This window comes from Microplitis demolitor, chromosome 5 (assembly GCF_026212275.2).
Source record: "Microplitis demolitor isolate Queensland-Clemson2020A chromosome 5, iyMicDemo2.1a, whole genome shotgun sequence".
In the NCBI taxonomy this organism is placed as follows: domain Eukaryota; kingdom Metazoa; phylum Arthropoda; class Insecta; order Hymenoptera; family Braconidae; genus Microplitis; species Microplitis demolitor.
In genome coordinates, this window is record NC_068549.1 from 16659115 (window position 1) to 16682985 (window position 23871).

The 23871-nt window shown below is 28.2% G+C and overlaps 7 protein-coding genes across 7 annotated transcripts; 3 read left to right on the forward strand and 4 right to left on the reverse strand.

Annotated features, from left to right (window-relative positions):
- Positions 1–975: 975 nt before the first annotated feature.
- Positions 976–3955, reverse strand: LOC103573839 (protein maelstrom homolog). Its single transcript, XM_008553075.3, has 7 exons — positions 3493–3955; positions 3029–3221; positions 2560–2946; positions 2306–2469; positions 1978–2196; positions 1732–1902; positions 976–1659 (listed from the first exon to the last, which is right to left on the reverse strand). The coding sequence occupies exons 1-7, from the start codon at positions 3625–3627 to the stop codon at positions 1525–1527; spliced, it is 1404 nt and encodes a 467-aa protein (XP_008551297.1). The 5' UTR covers positions 3628–3955; the 3' UTR covers positions 976–1524.
- Positions 3956–5819: 1864 nt separating this feature from the next.
- Positions 5820–7772, reverse strand: LOC103573838 (putative uncharacterized protein DDB_G0267840). The gene is made up of 4 exons (XM_008553074.2): positions 7644–7772; positions 7504–7566; positions 7350–7424; positions 5820–7275 (listed from the first exon to the last, which is right to left on the reverse strand). The coding sequence occupies exons 1-4, from the start codon at positions 7660–7662 to the stop codon at positions 5996–5998; spliced, it is 1437 nt and encodes a 478-aa protein (XP_008551296.1). The 5' UTR covers positions 7663–7772; the 3' UTR covers positions 5820–5995.
- A 153-nt stretch (positions 7773–7925) lies between these two features.
- Positions 7926–10045, forward strand: LOC103573836 (asparagine synthetase domain-containing protein CG17486). Its single transcript, XM_008553073.3, has 3 exons — positions 7926–8124; positions 8183–8383; positions 8464–10045. Exons 1-3 carry the CDS (start codon positions 8074–8076, stop codon positions 9955–9957), a joined length of 1746 nt encoding a protein of 581 aa, XP_008551295.1. The 5' UTR covers positions 7926–8073; the 3' UTR covers positions 9958–10045.
- A 363-nt stretch (positions 10046–10408) lies between these two features.
- LOC103573835 (malate synthase-like) lies at positions 10409–12116 on the forward strand. Its single transcript, XM_053739537.1, has 2 exons — positions 10409–11981; positions 12091–12116. Exons 1-2 carry the CDS (start codon positions 10409–10411, stop codon positions 12114–12116), a joined length of 1599 nt encoding a protein of 532 aa, XP_053595512.1.
- A 276-nt stretch (positions 12117–12392) lies between these two features.
- LOC103573834 (beta-1,3-glucosyltransferase) lies at positions 12393–14942 on the reverse strand. The gene is made up of 9 exons (XM_008553070.2): positions 14858–14942; positions 14321–14625; positions 14131–14240; positions 13886–14068; positions 13493–13804; positions 13293–13428; positions 13085–13232; positions 12750–13023; positions 12393–12609 (listed from the first exon to the last, which is right to left on the reverse strand). Exons 2-9 carry the CDS (start codon positions 14403–14405, stop codon positions 12454–12456), a joined length of 1404 nt encoding a protein of 467 aa, XP_008551292.1. The 5' UTR covers positions 14406–14625; positions 14858–14942; the 3' UTR covers positions 12393–12453.
- Positions 14943–16436: 1494 nt separating this feature from the next.
- On the forward strand, positions 16437–20630 carry LOC103573833 (RING finger protein 10). The gene is made up of 8 exons (XM_008553069.3): positions 16437–16885; positions 17017–17192; positions 17284–17492; positions 17979–18069; positions 18531–19046; positions 19107–19326; positions 19405–19831; positions 19911–20630. The coding sequence occupies exons 1-8, from the start codon at positions 16810–16812 to the stop codon at positions 20365–20367; spliced, it is 2172 nt and encodes a 723-aa protein (XP_008551291.1). The 5' UTR covers positions 16437–16809; the 3' UTR covers positions 20368–20630.
- Positions 20631–21072: 442 nt separating this feature from the next.
- LOC103573832 (heat shock 70 kDa protein cognate 4) lies at positions 21073–23861 on the reverse strand. Its single transcript, XM_008553068.3, has 4 exons — positions 23747–23861; positions 23562–23622; positions 23288–23442; positions 21073–23027 (listed from the first exon to the last, which is right to left on the reverse strand). The coding sequence occupies exons 2-4, from the start codon at positions 23612–23614 to the stop codon at positions 21274–21276; spliced, it is 1962 nt and encodes a 653-aa protein (XP_008551290.1). The 5' UTR covers positions 23615–23622; positions 23747–23861; the 3' UTR covers positions 21073–21273.
- Positions 23862–23871: the final 10 nt, after the last annotated feature.

A 23871-nucleotide genomic window follows, 5' to 3' on the forward strand; every position in this document is an offset into this window, starting at 1 on the left:
TGTTCTTTTCCATCATTCTTTATTCTATCTAATTTTTTCTGTAGCAATCTTTTACTTTCATAAAATAAAAGTATACTTAATTAAATGTGTTACTTAACTACCATAGACATAAGAAACAAATTTCCATAACGTTCAATAAAAACAATGATAAAATGTAATTTGACAACACTAAGGCCCAGTTTTTTAATCAGAAATTTATGTTAAAACTTGAATTCATATATTTATAAGTATATCTACTATAAAAATTGTATATCGACATTACTAATCACAGATTTAAACCACACGCACGAATAAAAATATATACTTAAGTCAAGCATCGAATTCAAATTTAAGGAATTTGTCTAACTCATAAAAAATAATATTTTTTTGAGGGGCAAAAAAAATAAAACGAATAATTTTATAATTTCTTGAACTAATTTACTGCTACAAATAAACATCAAACTGCACGTGTAAGCAGATAGATAATATTTGATTTAGTACAACATCGAAATTTTCAAATTATAAGTAAGTAATAAAAAATTAATTTTTGTAATGGATGTGTTATTATTATAACTCATCATCCAAAAAGTTTTATATTATATTCGAAGATTTTACAATGGAAAATATAAATGAAAAAACATTATATAATTAAAACTATGATTGTTACACACTTAGGAATTATTGTATATAATTGTATTAAATTATACTATATTAAACAACGCTAATATGTTCTCGTTAATGTAAGCAATGATTAAATTCTTTATTAAAAAAAAAAAAATGTTAATTTTTCAAATATGTATTAAAATATTTGAAAATGGTGAAAAATTTTATTAACAAAAATGTTTCAAAGGATGAAAAAAGTTTGACTGTTGAAATATTGCTAGTAAATTTAGTATATTAAAAAAAAATGTTATAATTGTGTGATCATTTTATCAATTTTGACTTAATAATCTTTTTTGTTCATTTTAATAAAAATTTATATGTTGTATCTGTGAAATAAAGTATAAAAGAAAAGAAGTCAGGATTTTATTGGTTAATCGAAGATGTTTTATTTTTATCTCTTATTCACATTTCATTTTCTCTCTGGAATGAAAGCTGTACATCCAACATTTATAGCAAATAATTTATAGCGCATGTAAGCCTAATAGAATGATAATGACAACTGTAGTTACTTGCTAGAAAGCAGTGCAAAACTTCTATAAATTGTTTATGTGGAATTTGAATGATTACATTAATACATTTTCATATATCTTTGTCTCCATGAATTTATAAAATACAATCGATATAGAAGAAAAATAAAAATATATCCGGATTATCAAGTAATGTTAAAGAAAATAAATTATAGAAATGAATTTATTTCAGATATGAGAATGTCAGAAAATAATACGTTTTAAATTCTATAATATACTTATGGACTAAGCTTTGAGTTTTTATATTTAAATGATTATCAATGAAAATCCATTCATTAATGACGAAAATAAAGAATCAAATGGTTTTATAAAAACTAACTGAAGTTTTTTTTTTCTGTAATTCATTGACTTGACTTTATTTTTTCGAACGTGACTTTGATTTACGAGCGCCAATTTCTGGAAAATTATCGTCATCAAGTGTTGGTGTTGAATCAGTACAATAACCGGTGAAAACTTCAGATAATGATATAGGAGAGCGAAGTGGTCGTTGCTAAAAAAAATATATATATATTTATAAATTAAAAATAATACATGATCAAATTACAACGTGGGGTTAATTTACCTTTCCCCTTGAATTAGATGCCGATACACTAGCCGAAGGAACAATAATTGAAGTTTTCTCTTCCTCAATCTCACTATAATCAATAATTGTCAAATCACGTCCTTGTTTTTTACGTTGTTCGTCCTCCTGTCTCGTCCGTGAACTAGCTTGTAGACGATATAATTCGCTAACCTTATTAATATAAATGAAATAGCATTAAATATGAATTCATATTAATAATATAAATAAATAATAAAATATTTATACCCCAGTATTTGATTTAAGTGTGCCGATTCTATCTTCTTTTATACGCATTGAATGCATACTAGCCGACAGTGATTCATCATCATTATTATTAGGGCAGTGTTTTCCATTTATCATTTTAATCTTTAATAATGGACAACAATAATCACAGAATGTGTACGCCCATTGAGTTACAATAGATTGACTGCAATATAGTCCACTTCCTGCAACTCGACTATGATACTAGGATATAAAAAACAAAAAAATAAGTAAAAGAAAAAAAAAAGATGTTAAATTCAAACAAAAGAAAAAGAAAATTTCAGTTTATATTTTCATTACTCGCTATACTCACTGCACATTCAATATTAGGTGTCCAAACGAAGGCGTCTTTCTCCAGTTCTGCTTCTGCTAAAGAAGCACGGTTTCCTGACTCTGGGAATTCTTCATTTAAACGCAACATCAATGTACCAAATAAATATTCCAAGGAAAATAAATCAAAGATATTTCTAGAAGCGTCTAGCACATGGAAGAAAATTCATTAATTATTATTTAATAAACATTTTTTGGTTCAATGCTATTATAAATGTTAATAAAGCAAACATTTACCAGCAGCTGCTATCATACGTTCAAAAAGACAAGGAACAACAGTTTTCATTTTTCTTGATGTATATAAAGGTGGAAGTTTTTTCATTGATCTATCTCCACAAGAGATAAAGTCAAAAAATTTATTATATAAATCTTTATAATCACTTGTTTCCCCTTGATTGTAAGCAGTAATTTTGTGAGTAGTTTCACTATGTTCGAGAGTTTCCCTAGTATATCCTGTCTCGACTACAATTTTAATGATCTCATGATAACATCTTTTAATACCATCACTCAAAGAAAATTCAATCACGGAGAATTCTGCGGGGATGTAGTCAACAACATTGTTAAGATCTATTTTAGTATAATACCAGTTGACATGGATAAAATAAAATGACATAAGATCAAGTTCTGAAAAGAAATAGGTATAAATAGCATAGAAAAAAAAACAATGTTAATGAAAAATATTATTTCAAGTAAAGTTACTACATACGGTCAAAAGTATATGCTTGTTCGATATTATTATTAATGTATTCTTTCATCATTATTTCATAGTTTTGTTGTTCAATTTGTTGTTTTTCAAGCAATTTTACCGATTCTCCAAGACCTGTACGTTTTTCTGCAGCACCTGCTTTGTCTTTCTTTGCTTTATCATTGTACTTTTTTTTTTCTTCAACAGACAATGCCTACACAAAAAACCACTGTTCACTTATTTCTTTATCTTAAATTTAACCAAAAAATTACATTAAAAAAGTGATTGTCAAAAAAATAATTTATCAGTAGTAACAAAAAAAAAACTAATTAATAAGTAATAAAAATTTATAAGTAATTTTAGTTAAAAAAAAAAATTCATTTGCGTATTTATTTTTAATTTATTTATATTCAAATTATTTAACTGAAGAAGTAATGGTAGTTTATAAATATTTTTTATTAGAATAGTATTCTTTTGTTCCTTACCTTCCATTCTTGATCACACTTAGGATTGTCTTGAATTTCTCTCAAATCGTTAAATTTATTTCCTTTTCTTTCCTCTCTTCTTTTAAAATCTAACATAAAATAATAGAACCCATTTCTTTGTGTTTTTTTTGGCATTTTTGTTAGAAAAAATTATTTATTGATAACAAAAAAATATTTAACGAACTTATACCGGCACTGACGACGTAACTATCAACGTGACTGTTAGCTTTAAGGATCAAATTCAACTGTATTTATGCGTTACATCTTACATTTAATCTCACACGTTAGCTGAGTTAGTATTTCGGGTATTACGCTTCCTTCATTTTTAACCAATCAAATATTTAAGTTTTGTTTCAATCATCGTTTCTATTGGCTCATAAATTTTTCTCTGTCTTACTCACAAAACTCAAATTCAAGTATATAATCATAGAAACTGAATACTCTCCATCACACAACAATGACACATGTATTCACTTATACCAACGAGAGTGAAAAACAACAATCCGATTTGTAAACAAACAACTCACTGTTTTCGAAGAAATCGTTCGTATAATATAAAATAATACATAATGTTTATTTATTATAATATCATTTCTATACTTCGAAAAATAAAGAAAATACGTTTTAATACTCATGTAATAATTAAAAATAATAAACTAAATTTATGAATAAAAAAAAGACAAAGAAATAACCCTATGAACTAAACAAATGATACTGAGGTTCGCAGACTTCTAATAGTTTTTACATATTTTTAAAAATGATAAATTATAAAAAAAAAAAATATTAAAAAAAATTGCACTTATAGTTTTTTTAATTTTCTACGTATGCATATTTTTTGTCTTTTTTTTTTTTGATTAAGTTGTTGAAAAAAAAAAAAAAAAAAAAAAAAAAAAAAAAAAAAAAAAATTCTTAATTATCTGCTAACTTCAAGATCATACGAAACAATAATTATGAAAAAGTTGAAATAATTAATAATAAAAAAAAATATATAATAATAATATGAGGTTTTAAAATTATCCACATTTTATTCCTTTCCTCTTCCCAAATGACAAATTACCTACAAATGATAAAAAAAATCAGATGTCATTTGAAGCATTTTAGTGTATACTGACCCTGATAGCTATGTATTTATAAAGAAAAAAAAATATTATATAAAAAATATATTTAATAATCGTAATGATAAGGCCACTGGACATTTATATCAAAATGCAATTATCAAAAATTAACATATAATTTGTCCTAATGCAAAATATTACAGTAAGTAAGACTTGTTAGCTTCACCTCTAATAGCAAAAGTTTAATCCCAAATAGCCATTTGAGCTCAACCTACAGTCAAATTAAAACAGATATTTCACGTTTACGTAAGATCAAAAATTGAATTCGATAAAGACTTTCTAGATGATCAACATTTTAACTCAAAAATTGATATGAAACATTTGACATCTCGATGACGTCTAGTGCACACGTAAAATTACATATAAACTTGATGTAAAATAAGAGCCTTAACTTTACGTCGAATTCACATGTTACTTTACGTATATGAGAGCTAAAAAGTTGAACTGAAATTTTTTATATATACTGTACGTCATCGAGATGTCAAAAGTTTTATTTCAATTTCTGAGCTGAAACTCTGTTTTCCTGGGATAATTCTCATCAAAAATTTGGTCTCAGTTAGTAATAATCAATTTGAGGACAACTACACACTTTGCAACTGTTAGCTACAATTTGGCTTCAACTTTCCCAGAAAATTGGCGTCAATCTATCGCCGCCACTTATCGTCAAGTTGACACAGAAATTTTCCGTCAAGTTGACGTCAACTAATTGTATTCAACTTAATGACAAATTACGGCAATAGATCAATGACAACTTATCGCCAGCTATCGAAGACCGTTCTCAAGAAATCACCCCGATAGCCAAGTTGGCAGCAAACTGGCGATAACCTACTGCAGTCACAAATATTGACATTTCCATAAGTTGATGACAACTTGTCGTCAAGTTGTAACTAATGTAGACCAACTTTCTGATCAGGGTCTGGCGATCAGGGTTCTTTTTATAAATTCGCTTTATTTTCCATTGTATAGATAGATACTACATAAAATTGACATGGAATCTATTGACCATCCAAACGGCAGTATAGATATTTTATAATCTCATTTACTCTTGATATAATCCTATATATCAAAGTATAAGTTGAATTTTTATTCAAAAATTTGTAACAATTTATAAAAAAATGATTAGTCATTTACATATATTTATATGTATAATTTAATCATTATTTCGTTTATTAATGTATAAAAGTTATATTTAATTAAAATCCAACAAAAAAAAAAAATAATACGTTATATCAAAAACTTTTTTAAAAATGTTTTGAATTATATATTAAATTATACTAGTACAAAATGATTAATTTTAAAAAATAATATATTCCTGATAATTGATCTACAATATTTTCACTGAGATATTTATGTTTTTTTATCAAAAATAAGTTGCAAAGAGAAGAAGTTTATTGATCCGTAGAAGTTTCAGCTTCTTCAGAGTCATTATATAAATCTTGTAATTCATTAAAAATTTTGCTTGATATAGATCGCCTTAGACTTTTATTTCTTGCAGGTGTGTCATCTCCAAAATTTATATTACGTCGAAATCCAGTAGCATCTGGGGTCTCTAAAAATGTCATACTAGCTTTCATTGCCATATATTCACGGAGTGGTCGTGCACTTTTTGATTTAAAAATAAATTGTTCATTTTTTGGTGTTGCAGATGCTGAAGATGTTTTCGAAGTTGAATGTACAATATTCAATTCATTTTCAAGTGAAATAAAACTATCACTTTTCCTCGGTGTTAATTTGGCAGCGATTCGAGCAGACCGTCGGCGTTCTTCAGTGCTTGTTAAAGATTTTCTTCGTTTTTTTTCATTTAATGTATTCTTGTCATCATTATTGTTATTGTTTTCTTTAATTTGAGAAAGTGTAGAAGTAACAGTAATTAATGGAATTTGTGGAGATGAAGGTATGTAAGAAATGTTTGTTGGTTCGTCCATTTTTTTTTGGGATTCATCACAGGTAATTGATAATGTCTTAAAAATTTTTTGTACAAATTCAATCAATAAAGATTGTTGTTCTTTAACTATTCGCAAATCATCTTTAACTATTTGTAAATCATGTTCTATTTTTTCAAGTCTATTATTTTCAAATGAATCCAAGTTGTTTTTTTCATTGAAATCATTTAATTTTGGACTTCTATTATTCATTAAAGGTTGAATAATAATATTATCAGGTGGAATATTTTCCTTGTCAACGATTGAAGCTTCAAGATCATCAATTAATCTATTCTCAATATTATTATCATTATCATTCTCAACTCTGACAATCTCACAATCATTTATAGTTTTATTTTTTTCTATAGTAGAACTTTTTGAATAAATACTTTTAATAACAGTTGCTCTTTCATGAAGTTGTGGTGGCGATAAATTAATTACTTCTGACAAGCGTTCTTCAACAACAGTAGGTATTGCTGGTATACTATCATCAAGAACTTTTTGCTTATGCTTTTTAACTATAAAATTTGGCTGTGGTAACATACTTTGTCTTGTCTTAGCTTGAGGCAATGTTCTTGTATTCTTTTTATTCGATGTATTAATTTTAGAAATAGATACTGAATTTTTAGTTTCAATAGATGATTGTGATGATGAACTTTTTGCAGGAGAAGGTGATTTTTCATAAAGAGCACGTCGAACTGTTTTTTTTGGAATAGCAAATAATTTTGTTCTCCTTGATGGACGATCTAATAAAAGAAAATATGAATCCTGTACAATACTTGACTATGAAAAATTATAATATCATTTATAATTAACTTACCAACACTTGATGAACATGCTTTAGAGGAAGATAATAATAAATCTTTGATCCGTACAGGCTCCATCCTTGGCTTGTCTACATTTATAATAGATTAATGAATGGTAATTTTACAAGATGTGAATATTTATTCAAAGGTATTAATTTAATAACTTACGTAATTTTTTATCAGAACTTTTAGAAACATTCATATATTCTGATAGCCGGATAGGCTGATGAACTGAAAAAATAATATAATTCATATTAATATAATTCTTTTCACTAATATTTATCGGTTGTTGTATAAAAATTATGTACCTGATTTATGAGTCGTCATTATCAATATTTTTATGGTAATGAAAACTTAATAAAAACTATATAATTATGATTTATAATTTTTCTGTTTACTATTTGTTGTGTTTTTGTATTCAGTTACACGACGCCATATGCAATAATGTAAAATTTGAAATGTTGAAATGAACGAACAAATATCGATTAAGTAAAAAATCGATCGTTTCGATTTCTCGAAGTGCTGACCTCTGTAAGTGACAACAACAATTTCCCGCTACTTTTTAAAATTTTAACTTTGTCAACATAACCAACATTCATAATTTACATAAAATATCTCTGTTATTTATATTAATATCAATTTATGAACCGATGACTTTTAAATTAAGAATATTTGAATAGTTTTGATTATAAAGTAACAATTAATCTTATTAACTGAAAAATTTCTTTAATAATAAAGATGTGTGGGATATTCTGTTATATTTATCATTCAAATCAAAATGACGATAAGGTATTATTGTTTATTTTTTATAGTAATTTAAATGATGATGTACATTTTTAATTTTTAGTGGAGCTTAATAAAAGACAATATATCAAAACGTGGACCAGACAGCTTAAATATTTATTGCCATGAATTGAATAAACAATTGACAGGTAAATTTGCTGCTGGTGTTTTATGGATGCAAGGTCCTGAACCACAAGTTCAACCATGTGTTGATGATGAAGGCAACATTCTCCTTTGGAATGGAGATATTTTTTCTGGACCTTTAGTATGTACAATAATTCAAATATTTGATTATATTATCATTTGTTATATTAAAGTTTATTTATTTATTTTTTCTTTTTTCAGAAAAGTGAAAATGATAGCGATACACTTACTCTTCTAAACCATTTAAAATTAAGTAAAAATATTTTAGAAACAATAAGTTTAATTGAAGGTCCTTTTAGTTTAATATATTATCAAAAATCAACTAATTTATTATACTTTGGAAGAGATTTTATCGGACGTCATAGCCTGTTAATAAAAATAGTAGAAAATAAATTTGTTATGCTAACTTCTATAGCTAACAATAATATAGATGACATTATAGAATTACCTGCATGCGGAATATTTGTCGTAGATTGTAATAATTCTAATTTTGAATTATCTTGTTATCCATGGTATAAATTAAATCAATATTCCTTAAAAGTTTTAAACAATTTAAATTCTTCATTAAATATTAAAGTTAAAGAATCAATTCTATCTTCAGAATTAATTGAAAATGTTGTAGAACCGATTCCTGAAGATTTATCTCACTTGCAGGATATTTCGGACATTACAAATATTCAAAAAACAATGTCAGAGCTTTTACAAAATCCTGATATCTATGACCGGGTTGTCAAACTTTGGAAGCTTTTGAAAAAATCAATAGAAATACGAATAAAATTGAAACCCGAATACTGTAAAAATTGTATAAAAAAATATTTAGTAGATAAAGTGAATAAAAAATGTAGTCATGCTAAAATTGGTATACTATTCTCTGGAGGATTAGATTCGACTATTTTAGCTGCAATAGCAAACGAATATGTACCTGCTAATGAAAGTATTGATCTAATTAATGTGGCTTTTGAAAAAAAATTTAATTCGATTGGAGCAAAAAATAATAAATCGAATAATGTCATTTCAATATTTGATGTACCTGATAGAAAAACCGGTCGACAAGCATTAAATGAATTGCAAAAACTCTTTCCTCTTAGAACTTGGAATTTTATAGAAATTAATGTTTCACGTAAAGAATTAGAAGATTGTTGTAAAGAAATAATTTGTCATTTAATTTATCCTCTTAAAACAATATTGGATGAAAGTTTAGGGTGTGCTGTGTGGTTTGCCAGCCGTGGTGTTGGTTTATTATCTGGTTGTAAACCATATGAATCGTCATGCAGAATATTACTTCTTGGTATGGGCGCGGACGAACTTTTTGGAGGATATACTAGACATCGAACTACTCTTCGTCGTCATGGTTGGAAAGCATTGAGTGAAGAATTAAATATGGAATTGTTTAGAATATCAGAAAGAAATTTAGGTCGAGATGATCGTGTTATCTCTAACCATGGACGGCAATCACGTTTACCTTATCTTGATGAAAATGTGATACAATATGTTAAAAATCTCAAGCCTTGGGAACGTTGTTATCCAACTGAAAAAATGCCACCCGGACTAGGTGATAAATTACTACTACGTCTTTTAGCATTTAAAATTGGATTACATGAGACTGCAAGTTTTCCTAAAAGAGCTTTTCAATTTGGTTCGAGAATTGCAAATAGTAAACAAAATGCAAATGACATTTCAAATTGGTTACAATAAACAAAATATTCATAGATGAGAATGTTAACTTTTAACTTTTATAATTTGTATTTTTTATTTAGACTAATTATAAATTTCTAAAATAAATAATATATGTTATTGAATTATATTTTTATATTTATAAGTACACTAAGTATTTATATAAAATTTTTATTTTTTTTTAATCGTTACAAATTGAATAAATATATAAAAATTGATAAAATATAATATAAAGCAGAAAGAAGATAAGGATTAAATGACCTTTGAATTTTATTATAGTCGTGGTATTAAGAATGAAATGTATATAATTAAAATTAAATTAAAGTGTATTGTGAAATAATCTTAAATCATATTTTGATTTAATAATGTTTAATTAAATTTTCTGTGACAGTGTATACACATATGCAAATATAGCCTCGCGTATAATTAAATTTGTAAAGCCTACTAATTCAGTTGAGCATTTAAAACAACAATGGACGCACCGTTTTTATCGTTGATTTCTCAAGCTGAAAATACAGTTGATAATTTATTCTTAAAAGGAAAATCTAATACAAAGTCAAATTCCAAAATAAAAGATTTTTATATAAATACTTGGCCAAAAGGATTAGAACAAGAATTCAATGAATTATTAACTTGTGATGCTATAGAATTTTTAGTAGATCTTGTTGGCAAGTTTGAAAATTATATTGAAGATCTTTATAATCGTAGGTTACAGCGGAAGCTTCAACAACGAAATAATCCTCAAGAAACTTTGAAATTTTTTAAATTAGATACTAATGATTGGAAAGTTGCACCAGTAAATGGTAGATTAAGTAATCGACGTTTGGACTTAGGTGATGTAAGCCCAAGTAACTTGGAACATTTTACTGCTGCATTAAAGTGTACTGATATTCAAGGGATTCAAGTTGATTTTGATGATGGTCATTGCCCTACGTGGTTTAATCAAATATACGGTCTTCATAATGTTTATAAAGCAACCCATAATCTTTTACCTGGGATTTCTGATATCTCTCAAACACCTATTTTAATGTTAAGACCTCGAGCTTGGAATATGATTGAAAATAATTGTAGTATAAATGGAAAATGTATACCTGGTCCACTGTTTGATTATGGTTTGTTAATTTTTCACAATGGCCGAAAACTTCAACAATCAAATAGCGGACCGTGTTTTTATCTTTCAAAACTTGAAAATTACCAAGAAGCTAAACTTTGGAACGATATATTTTCTTGGAGTGAAATAAAACTTGGGCTTCCTTATGGGTCGATTAAAGCTTGCGTACTTATTGAAAATATTAATGCTTGTTTTGAAATGGAAAGAATTTTGTATGAATTAAAAGATCATTCTCTTGGTCTTAACTGTGGTATATGGGATTACGCTGCATCAATTATTTCTAAATTTGCAAATGATAAGTTTTTTGTTCTTCCTGATAGAAATAAATATGTTAATATGAATCAACGTTTTCTAAAAAAATATTTACAATTAGTTATAAAAATTTGTCATAAAAGAGGCATTCATGCAACAGGTGGTATGGTAGCAAAATTATTGCCAAAGATCGAAACTGAAGATTATAAACATTTTATTAACAACGTGCTCGAGTCTAAATTGACGGAAATTCAAGAAGGAATCGATGGTTTTTTAATCTATGACATGTCTCTAATTCCTTTAATCAAAAATCTTTGGAAAAAATGTAATAAATTAAATATAAAGAATCAAATAAATTATCCTGGTAGCCTAAAAGAAATAACTGAACAAGATTTATTGACTTTTCCTAAAGGTGGTGTAACCATAGAAGGATTGAAACACAATATTTGTGTTTCTATTTTATTTATATACAATTGGCTTAATGGTAAAGGACATTTCATACTTCGAGGATCAGTAGAGGACTCAGCTACTGCTGAAATATCAAGATCACAAATCTGGCAATGGATACGCCACGCCGAAAAGTTAGAGAATTATGACAATATATTTGTTACTAAAAAAATGATTAAATATTTTGCTAAGGAAATTCTTGATGATCTCTTAATGAAGTCTGAAACAAATTACGGTATGAAAAAAAAACTTTTAACCGCAGCAGATTTATTTTTTGATTTAATTAGTTCTCGCGAATTTCCTGATTTCATTACAACATATTTGTATAATACTTATCCATTCAGGAAATTGCAATCACACTTATAATTAAAAAATTTTTTTACTAATCAATGTTACATTTTTAATGATTAAAATTTATCATTTATATAAATCGGAAAAAAAAATATTTCTATAAAACTTATTGTTAGATTTTTACATGTAAACTGAAAAAATATAAATTTTTTTTTGAACTATGAAAATAATATTAAAGTTATTTTATTTCTTATACGCAATAATAGAAGAAATTACCTATTTATTAAATTAATTAAGTTGTTTAAGATTTTCTTTAGTGATAGGAAAGTGAAAACAGTGGAACAATCGATTATATTTAGTATAAAATATTTATTAACTTAATGTCGGACGTTTAAAAATAAATGAATAAATAAAAATCACAATTCCGTATGTTTCCATGTAGATTCTAATGTACTATCTATGTCACTAAACCACTGGTCATATACTTCAATAGGATTAATCATCCAAAATTTATGGAATGACACTGGTTCTTGAGATGCAAGATAATTTTTCGCGTAATCTAAAGGTCGTGCCTAAAAAAATAATTATGAATCATTAACAAAAATTTTGCAGTTTGCAAACTGTCTACACTTAGCTTTCTACATTGGAATTTAATTATTCTCTAAAGTTTAAGATATATTTATTAATTAAAAAAGATTTTTTTTTATCATACCTGATGGAATAAAGGTGAGTGTATCATTTTTCCACCAATACGATTTAAACAAATGCCAAAAAGAAACATATCATCAGGTGTAGATGCTTTTGGGCATTTACAATTTCGAGTATTTATTATTTTTTCAACGAGAGGTGATGACAATGCTAAACCTGCACCACTAGTTAAGTAATCATATCCAATATTTTTAACAACACGATAACCGTAACGTTCCCCAATTGAAATAGGTTCTTTTGGATTATAGCAGCTTAAAAGCCGCGACAGTCGTGCAATGCTAGTGTACAAAATAATTCATATATTTAAAAGCAATAATTATAATAAATAAATTTAATTACCTTAAAATTGTATCATCATCAGTAACTATCAACCAATTGAATCCTTTTTTTTTTAATAAATTATTTGCGTGCTTCAAAATAGCATAAGTTTTTTCACAATGCCCCTCTTTAGTATCAGGTACCACAATCACATGTGGAAGACTTCTATCTATTATTGAATAAATTTTTACAAGTTGAACATTAATTAAAGGATAATAGATCAATTTACCTTCTACATTACTATAAAGTCCGAAATTCCTCACATGTTTCAACCAAGTCTTCAGTATAATAGGAACTCTATCGTTATGATTTTTATCATACGTTTTAACTGCTACATAGATTTCATCTTGCGATACAGAATTGGTCTACAATTGGCGTAAATTATTATTTATTGTTAAAAATAAATATTAATAACATTTATTAACTGACACAAGAGTGAAATCCTTTTGGATAAGTAGCACAATTTTCCATAAAGAAAATACAGAATTCTGGTGAATGAGTCAACCGAGTGCCTTTACCATTATTGTAAATATAAGTGGAAAATTCATAAGCTGCATCAATTGTAAAATCTATATCAGGCAGTCCTTCTGTGTGGATTCTATTATTAAGATTATGGAGAAGACTATTAGTCATGGCAAAACCAGAAGCTATATTTGGATATTTAAATTTTTTTGTATGATCAGCAAAATGATGGATTATCGTAGGTTCCTCATCATACAAAACATGACTGATCCAGTGATTCTATAGAAAAAGTAAATCACTAAATAAATAACAATTATTTGAATAAATTATTTAAAAAGGCCTCCAATAGTTTTTACTTACATCAGAAACATTAAAGTTAGACAATACATTTAAAAGAATCGGTAATTTTATTGCAGTATTTTCTAAACAAAAAAAAAACCATTTGGCTTCTGGAAAACTCGACGAAAGTCTTAAAACTAATGGAAAAAATGTCCAAGACCCATTTATTTGTTCTTCATGAATTAAAATAACTTCTGGTGGTTTCTATAAAAATATAATTAAGTTTTAAAAAATATAATTTAAAAAATCGTAGTAAATTCACATACTTGATCTAAAGCTTCGGCGTCTTTAAAAATTTCATTTTTTAACAATTCAGCGTGAGCAATATGATAACCGCTTTGTTGACTTAAAATAGTTATAACAATATCTGAAGACTCTGTAATAAAAAAATGAAAATTTTTTGTTAAACTTATTCTGTTCATTATATTAAATATAATTAAATTAAATTGCATTCACCTAATGATAATGAAGAGGCTATCAGAAATAATAAACAAAGTGTAAGAAACATTTTTAATTTCGAATGTGAAAACTTTGTATACATATATATAGGTATAATAAATTTATGAAGTTGTGAAAATTATTAAAATTCACTAGATGACGCTGCTACATCTCTCAAGACTCAGATAAATTATTTGTAAAGTTATATTATATTTTTCCACCTTTTCTACTCTATATAATATTTCAAATTTATTATATTAAGTATCAAATGTGTAACTATAAAACTTTACAACTAAATAAAGTAGCCGTTAGTAGTAACTTGTCTAAAAAAACAAAAAATTAAATTTATTTAACAAACAAAAAATAAGCCACTTTTGTTTTGCTACGAGAGATAGATGGTCAAATAATTCATATTTAAAAAAATATATTTTTTATGACCATTTAACTTTTAAAATTAAGATAATTTAGAATTAAAAAACAAAATTATATATTTTATGATAATTATATATGTATTTTTTCAGTCGAAAAAAAACAATTTTTGATAAGTTTATTGACTTATGCTGTAAGACGAAGTCAGTAACCAGGGTAACCAGTAAATCGGTCGCGGTAAGTAGTTGCTTGTATATTGGATCACCGTTACGCACACGTTGTGAGTCGCCAGTGGCGACTCTTCTATCAGTTGTCTTGTTGTCTACTTTTAAATTTATTTATTATATCCTTCCCACTACCAGTTTGCTTCAATCGAATGATATTACGCTAGAGTATCAGAAACTGGGCATGGACATCAGCAATGAAATAGCCAAACAATTATTGATGTTCACTACATAAAATACCTGGTATAGATCGAAATTTGGGGGTCGTCTTGGATAATTTAATCTCTACTTCACGAGTTAAAAGTCCTTGAAACCGGTATTCGTAGTCAGAACTTACAGCTTAAGATCACCTTACCAATGTTATTTAGCATGGGGAAGATGATCTTAAGCTGTAAGTCCAGCTGACTATGAATACCGCCCTCAGCCGCAATTTTGCCATTGAATGCCGTATTTTTTTTTACCGCAAATTACTTATTTTACCAGTAAATGCCGAACTGTGGGAAAATACCATATTTTACTGTAATTTACGGTAATTCTTCTGAATACCGTAAATTCGGATCCGCTAGGGCTATCCAAGCCAAGGACGAGGGTGGATAACTCGCGTATTCCGAGTCAAAAAACAAATTCCAATTCGGACCTCAAAATACTCCGTGAAGTATTTGAGGGACAAGTTAGACTTTGGAGATTGAGAACAGTGTAGAAAGTTATTCCAGTTTAGGCCTCAATTTTATAGATACAGGCGATCTTATATGATTAAGGGATAAACTGTTGTAAAGAATTTAGGGTCGGCCTCAAAATCCTCCGTAACATACAAAAATTTATTACTCCAGGTTTAGACCTCAATTTCTCAAATGACGTAACATATATTCGTTTCTCACTTTTTTTTTTTTTTTTTTTTTTTTTTTTTTTTTTTTTTTTTTTTTTTTTTACAAAAAATAGAGTATCTCAATATAATTGACCCTAAAATAAATAATTAATTATAAATTTTCGGAAAAATTACCGGAGCTTCTTACAATGTTTAGAAAATCTCATAGAATCCAATAAATTCTTATAAACTCCCATAGAGATTGTAAGAACGAATCTATCGGATTTCTCAAGCAGGGAAAGTATAACAAATGAAAATGAATATTTATTTATTTTTACTTAATTTTAAAATGATGTACTCCACTTGGATCAATAACTTCATAAGATGCGATAATACAAATAAACTTATTAAATTAAACAACTAATGATCTATTAACTATTAAGCTATCTAATGCACCTATAAAAATAGTTTGATAAATGCCTTGTCTGAAATAAATCTTGAATTTTATTAATAAAATTTTTCCCAGCTATATCATTTATTAAACTCTGTTTCTTGAAACAAACACATATTAAGATATACACGTATAAAAAATATTTAAAATTTCCGCGCCATTATTCGCAATCGATATATCGATAATTTTACCTTGAAAAAATTAAACTATCGATTATTATTTAAAATAAATATCGATAGTAGACTATCGATATTTTTGTCACTATCGCTAATCCCTGGTTCCTAGAAGTGAGGGGAGTGAGTAAAAAATCCGTCGCCATCACAGCGACGGGATCCTCGTTTCGACGTGAAATCGTCGTTATCGGCGACAAAGTGTAACAAATAATAATCAAGAGGAGGTGAAAAGACTATCATTCAAAGCGGATCATATCCGTTGTGTTTTTAAATATTTTAAAGTTTATTTTTTGTATCAGCATATCCGCTGTTTATTGAATATTACTTCGACGAAGGTCGTGATAATTCGTAACTCCGTAATCGAACATGGCTTATTGAAAAAATGAAGGGTTTGCAGCAAATAATTGTTTCTCCCTTTGGAGAAGAGCTTATCTCTCTTTGTAATTCTACTACGTATTTAATTGACCTCAAGGTCAAATTTTACTATGGACAAAAAGTCAAGATACAACACGCCGCCCTCTGGCAACAAGGGCACTGCTACTGATTCTAAAAAAAGTCAAGGTATATATTACAACATAATGTTTGGGTATTACTTATATTTTTATTATTTATAAATATTTCGTACATCATTATCACAATCACAATGATGGTGATTGTGTAATAATAATATTCATTTGTTTATTATTTTGTAGATGTCGCCAATGGTAAAGTCTTCCCAAAGACCTCAAAAAAACGAGAATCAACTGGAGCAAATGGTTACTCTAAAAATGAACAACCTAGAAAGTCAAGTGTGCAAAAGACAAGAAGTTTTGATAAGAGACCAAAACCTAAAGGACAATATTATGGCAGTCCAAAGGAGAATACCAAGGTTCTTAAAATATTACGATTGTACTTCATTTAATAAACATATATAGTATACGTATTTTTTAAAATATTTAATAAATTTTGGACTATTACAGGTAGATTATAATGAAATAGCCGAGGTAGGCTCGGTTATGACCCCAGGAAGTAAAAAACAGAATTTGAATCATCTGTTAAACTTTCACTATGAACCACGTGAAAATCGCAGTAGCTATGGAAGATCGTCGAAGAATTATAATAATAGTAATCGTTGGTTACCACCTGTTCAACGACATAAATATAATAAAGAATTATATCTTCAAGCAAAGTAAGTTATTACTATGATTTGTAATACGCGTTATAAATATATCAGTCGATAGACAGTCATTATTTATTTATTTTTATATAAAAAAAATATTTATTAAAATTGAAATAATATTGAACAACTTGTTTTTCTTGTAAACGAATCATATGTTTGGTGTGTATTAAAAAAAAAATTATACAATAATACTAAGTTTGGTTATTATTTAAAAATAATAATAAACTTGGTAGTTGCTTACTGATTTCACTGTCATAAATGATTATATAATTTAAGTTTCCATCTTAGTTTACAAATGTTGATTTCCGTGAAAATGTCATATGAAAAACTTTTTTAATTACTGATATAGATGTTTTAAATAATTCTACATTTATGGTGTCATTTTATTTTCCATTTACTAATTATTTTTCAATTTACATACATTTTCTTTGAATTATATTAAATTATTGTTTTTAATTTATTTTATAATGGTGTAAAATAAATTTTTATTTATAGCTGTCAATTTGTGGTGAACCGCGATGGGAATTATTCGATTCATCTTATTGATCCAGACACTTTAGTGAATTGGGAGTTGATAGAACAAATCGTAAGAAATTTTTTTTATAATTAAAGAAATAAAATATTTACATTTCATTTAAAAAGTACCATTTAGAGTAAATATAAAAACAAAATTTATTTTAAAAAAAGTTGATTAAATATTATGACAGTAAAGTAAGTAGACACTTGAAGTTTAAATAATTGTTTTAATAGATAAATAATGAAAAAAAAAAAAATATTTCTAAAAAAATATACATGTAGAAAATTTGATAAACTATACGTGCAATTTTTCAAAATATTTTTTTTAATATTTATTTATTTTTTTTTTTTAAATCCAACTATTGTTAGATGTCTACTAACTTCATTGCCATTTAAATATTTTTATTGATTAAAAAAATTTTGATCAATCAATAAAATTTTTATGTTTACACTTAGTTAAAGTGTGAATTCATAAACTAAAAAACAAATACATTATTATCATAATAATAGATGAATTCTTTTTTCTTCTAGAAAGTACAAACATCGGAAAATCTCTCCTGCCCCATTTGTCTAGGCTTCCCAACAGCAGGAAGAATGACACGTTGTGGTCATGTTTATTGTTGGCCATGTATTCTTCATTATCTCTCCCTATCCGACAAATCTTGGCGCAAGTGTCCAATTTGCGATGAATCTATACACAAATTAGATCTTAAAAGCGTTGTTCAAGTTACTCAAAATTCTATGAATATCGGTGATACTATAAAACTGCGTTTAATGCGTCGCAAACGTGGTTCTTTACTTGCAATACCAGTTGGTGAAAATGAAACTTCAGATCCAGAGACATTTTTGTCGGTCTCACAACATTCATCAAATCAAATTTATTCTAAATTATTGCTTGCTGATTATCAAGATATTTTGGAAATAATAAAATTAGATAAGTTGCAACTTGAAATCGAATTAATGGATGATCCACATTCATCTGAAAGCTGTTTCATTGAACAAGCACTTAATGAACTTGCTTTAAGAGAAGAAAATGTTTTAAAACAGGTAAATTAGTTAAAACTTTTCATTTTAATAAAATTATTTTAATAAAAAAATTTTTTTTAGTTGTTCCAAGGTCATAAAGAAAAAAATGTAACTGACGTAGAAAAAGTTATTGACATTGAAAAAAAAGAAATTATTGATTTGAAGGAAATTAGTGAAAATCAAGAAAAAGAACATCTCATTGAAGATACTATCGCTTTCGAAAACACTAAAGATATAGATCAAGTTTCAAATCATTCTCAAAGTAGTCAAAACTTGTCAAAATTCTTTTACTTTTATCAAGGTATTTAATTTAATTTTTAACAAAACAATATGAAAAAAAAATCGTTTATTTTCAATATTAAAAATCACATATTTACAGCTGAAGATGGTCAGCATGTATATCTTCATGCAATGAATGTTAAAATGTTGGAGTTACAATATGGCAATCTAGAGCATTGTCCTCATTTTATTGAAGGTAAACTCGTTGAAAGAGAATCCGGAAGCTTTACTGAAGATTTACGTAAACGAATGCGGTATCTATGTCATCTGCCGCTAACATGTCCTTTTGATGTTGTGGAAATTGAATTGAAAACACCAATAATTTCATCTGAAGTACTTAATATCTTTAGTGATCAACTTGAGGTCAGAAAAAGTCGACGCAATCGCCGTGAACGTGATGAGAAAAAACGTGAAAAAAAAATAACAGCTGAAGAGAACAAACGAATGGGACGATATCCAACCCCAAATGTTCATATTGGTTCTCATAAACATTTTCCAGAATGGCATCCAGAATCACAGTCTTCAAGGTATAAATATAATTTTTATTTGTTTATATTATCATTTAAAATTTTATTGTGATATTGATATTTTATTTTTGTTTTTCAGCATAAGTATTCCATCACCATCAGAATCCATAGCAACGTCAAGTGTTGCTAGCAGCCCAATTCACAATTCATTTGAGGATGATTCAACTTTAATGCAACAGTTTTCTACTGAGGCAATACAATGTGAACCAGGTCCTTCATTTGCACAGATGCTACGAAGTGAAGGTTGCAAAATTACTTCTTCCAGCACTTGGCCATCTATTGATACTCAAGGATCGTTAAAAAATTTAGAAATAGAAAATTTACAACGAAAAGTTGTTGTTTCAAATGAGGATGATTATACTGATATGACAATTCAGAACCAAAGTTTAGGCGATGTTCTGGCACAAGCATTAAAACAATCAGAAATGCTCGAAACTACAGTTGGGAATACTGAATTTGGATCACGAAAAACTAAAAAGAAAAAACGAGGAAAACCAACAGTCCTCTTTACTTCTGGAATGAATCGAAATTCATAATATATTTATTACACTGACAAATAATTTTGGGATTATTCAACCATGATGCTCTTGATTTTAATAATTTTTTTTTTCTTTTCATTTTAGATAAACCATTGGCGATTAATGATAATATAAATAGATGTAATATTATATTTAAACACTATATTTTTGAAAAATTATTTTTCAATTTACTGTAATAATTATATACTAAAAAAAGCATCATAATAAATTGTGCATTTTTGGTATTTATATTGAAAGATGTGAACGCAAATAATTATTAAATCAATAAATTACAATAAAAATGATTAAGCATAAAAAAATATACATATACTCTTGTTTTGATTTATAAAAAGTTATTATACAACTTACACAACCTAAAAAATCATTACTAATTTAGTATAATTTATCAAACACTTTAAATGAATGTAAACCTGTTTTACTCAGATAAATTAGTAAGTATAAAAATTAATTATTTTTGCAAGATGGTAATTATTCAAATATATTTATAAATCAATCATCATTTATATACTTACATTCTGAGAATGAAAAACTTATCTAATTAATTATATGTAATTAATATATTTTAAGTCAACCTTACAATTCATTACGAATGAATTAATTAAAAAAAATTAAATTACGGGATAGAGGTAAGCAAACGATAATAGCTACATGGTGGACATAGTGAATGCAGATAAGGATAATTAATTGAGATAAATACACAGATTTAATTGTTCATGTTCTTTTGTTATTTTATTTAAATTCTTTTCCATGTAATTACTGCAAATAGATTATTACCTGAATAGGCAGTGAATGCGTGAATTAAAATCATACAAAAAATGTTTATATTTAAATTTTAGCTGTTTTGGTTTTACTTTTTTTTTATTTATTTATTTTATTAATACTCAAATTTGAACGTAGAACAGTTTAATCAACTTCTTCGATGGTTGGTCCAGATCCTGCTCCAGGTGCACCACCTGGTGCGGCTCCAGCTCCTGGCATACCTCCAGGCATACCACCGGGCATACCACCAGGCATACCGCCAGCTCCTTGGTAAAGTTTCGTCACAATAGGATTGCAGATGTTTTCAAGTTCTTTTTGCTTGTGTTCGTACTCTTCTTTCTCAGCAAGTTGGTTTGCATCAAGCCATTTGATGATCTCATTACATTTGTCGAGTACAGTTTGTTTGTCGGCTGCGCTGATCTTATCTTTGAGTTTCTCATCTTCAACTGTGCTCTTCATGTTGAAGCAATAAGATTCAAGACCGTTCTTTGATGAAATTGTTTCTTTTTGTTTCTCATCTTCATTTTTGTATTTTTCAGCTTCGTTGACCATCCTTTCAATTTCTTCTTTGCTAAGACGACCCTTGTCGTTGGTGATGGTGATCTTGTTTTCTTTACCTGACATCTTGTCGGCAGCTGATACATTAAGAATACCGTTCGCGTCAATATCAAAAGTAACCTCAATTTGAGGAACTCCACGTGGTGCTGGTGGAATGCCAGAGAGCTCGAATTTTCCAAGAAGGTTGTTGTCCTTGGTCATAGCACGTTCTCCTTCGTAAACTTGAATGAGTACTCCAGGTTGATTATCAGCATAAGTTGTAAAGGTCTGTGTCTGCTTAGTTGGAATGGTTGTGTTTCGCTTAATCAAAGCAGTCATGACACCACCAGCTGTCTCAATACCAAGTGACAATGGTGTAACATCGAGCAAAAGAAGGTCTTGAACAGCTTCAGATTTATCACCATGAAGGATAGCTGCTTGGACGGCTGCACCATAAGCGACGGCTTCGTCAGGGTTAATAGATTTGTTGAGTTCCTTACCGTTGAAGAAATCTTGAAGGAGTTTTTGGATCTTTGGAATACGGGTAGATCCACCAACAAGGACGATGTCGTGGATAACAGACTTGTCAATCTTAGCATCACGGAGAGATTTCTCTACAGGCTCAAGAGTGCTACGGAATAAATCAGCACAAAGTTCTTCGAATCTCGCACGTGTGATGGACGTGTAGAAATCGATTCCCTCGAAGAGTGAATCGATTTCAATGTTGGCTTGAGTTGATGAAGAGAGAGTTCTCTTTGCACGCTCGCATGCAGTTCGGAGACGACGAAGAGCTCGCTTGTTGCTGGTAAGATCTTTTTTGTACTTGCGTTTAAATTCTTGGACAAAGTGATTAACCATACGATTGTCAAAATCTTCTCCACCAAGATGAGTATCTCCAGCAGTAGATTTAACTTCAAAGATACCGTCTTCAATGGTAAGAATGGAGACATCAAAGGTACCACCACCCAAGTCAAAGATTAAAACGTTACGCTCTCCAGTTGCTTTCTTGTCCAAACCGTAAGCAATGGCGGCGGCAGTTGGCTCGTTAATAATACGTAAAACGTTCAAGCCTGAAATAGTTCCAGCGTCCTTGGTTGCCTGACGCTGCGAGTCGTTAAAGTAAGCAGGTACAGTAATTACAGCATTGCTGACAGTCTGACCAAGGTATGCTTCAGCTGTTTCCTTCATTTTTACTAATACCATGGAGCTCACTTCTTCAGGGAAGAAAGTCTTTGTCTCGCCTTTGTACTGAACTTGAATTTTTGGCTTTCCAGCGTCACTAACAACGTTGAATGGCCAATGTTTCATATCAGCTTGAACAGTTGCGTCATCAAAACGACGTCCTATCAGTCTTTTAGCATCTACACAAAATGATACAGTCAAATAATTAGTATTATAAAGTAATTTATCATTTTAACATCATTTTTATCATATGACTCATCACGAAAATTATTCATGTTCATTATTGGATTATTTATATTTATTAAAAATGAAATTGGTTTTAATTAATATTTTTATTTTTGGAAATATAATAAATTATGTGACGTATTAATTTACGTGAATGAGTCAGGGATAATTGAGAAGCTTCGGTGACAAAATAAATACAAAATGGCGGACTTACCAAAGATGGTGTTGTTGGGGTTCATGGCGACCTGGTTTTTAGCGGCATCGCCGATAAGTCGTTCGGTGTCAGTGAATGCGACATAACTAGGTGTTGTTCGGTTTCCTTGGTCATTGGCGATTATTTCAACCTTTCCATGTTGGAAAACTCCGACACTGATAAAAAATAAATTAAATTAAATTATAAATATTTAATCAATATTTAAATTATTTCATATTAAAAATTCCATAAATTAATTTTTTCGTGAAATAAGGTATTAAATTAAATTAATTACCAGGAGTAAGTCGTTCCCAAATCAATACCAACTGCGGGTGCTTTAGTAGTCATTTTTCTTTCTGAAAATTAAAGAACAAATCGCCGATTAGATATATTAACGGGCGGAAAAAAAACTGAAGCAAAAAAAAAAAAAAAAACAATTGAACCTATCGAAATAAGGACAACAAAAATTGTAATATGTACCTTTTATTATTTAATATTAACGCAATGTAATGAAGAAGGCAAATTACAAAAATGTAATTTAGACGAGGTTCAAATCTTTACTATCCAACGATTCACAACGTGAGTGGCGATATCCGGAAGATGCA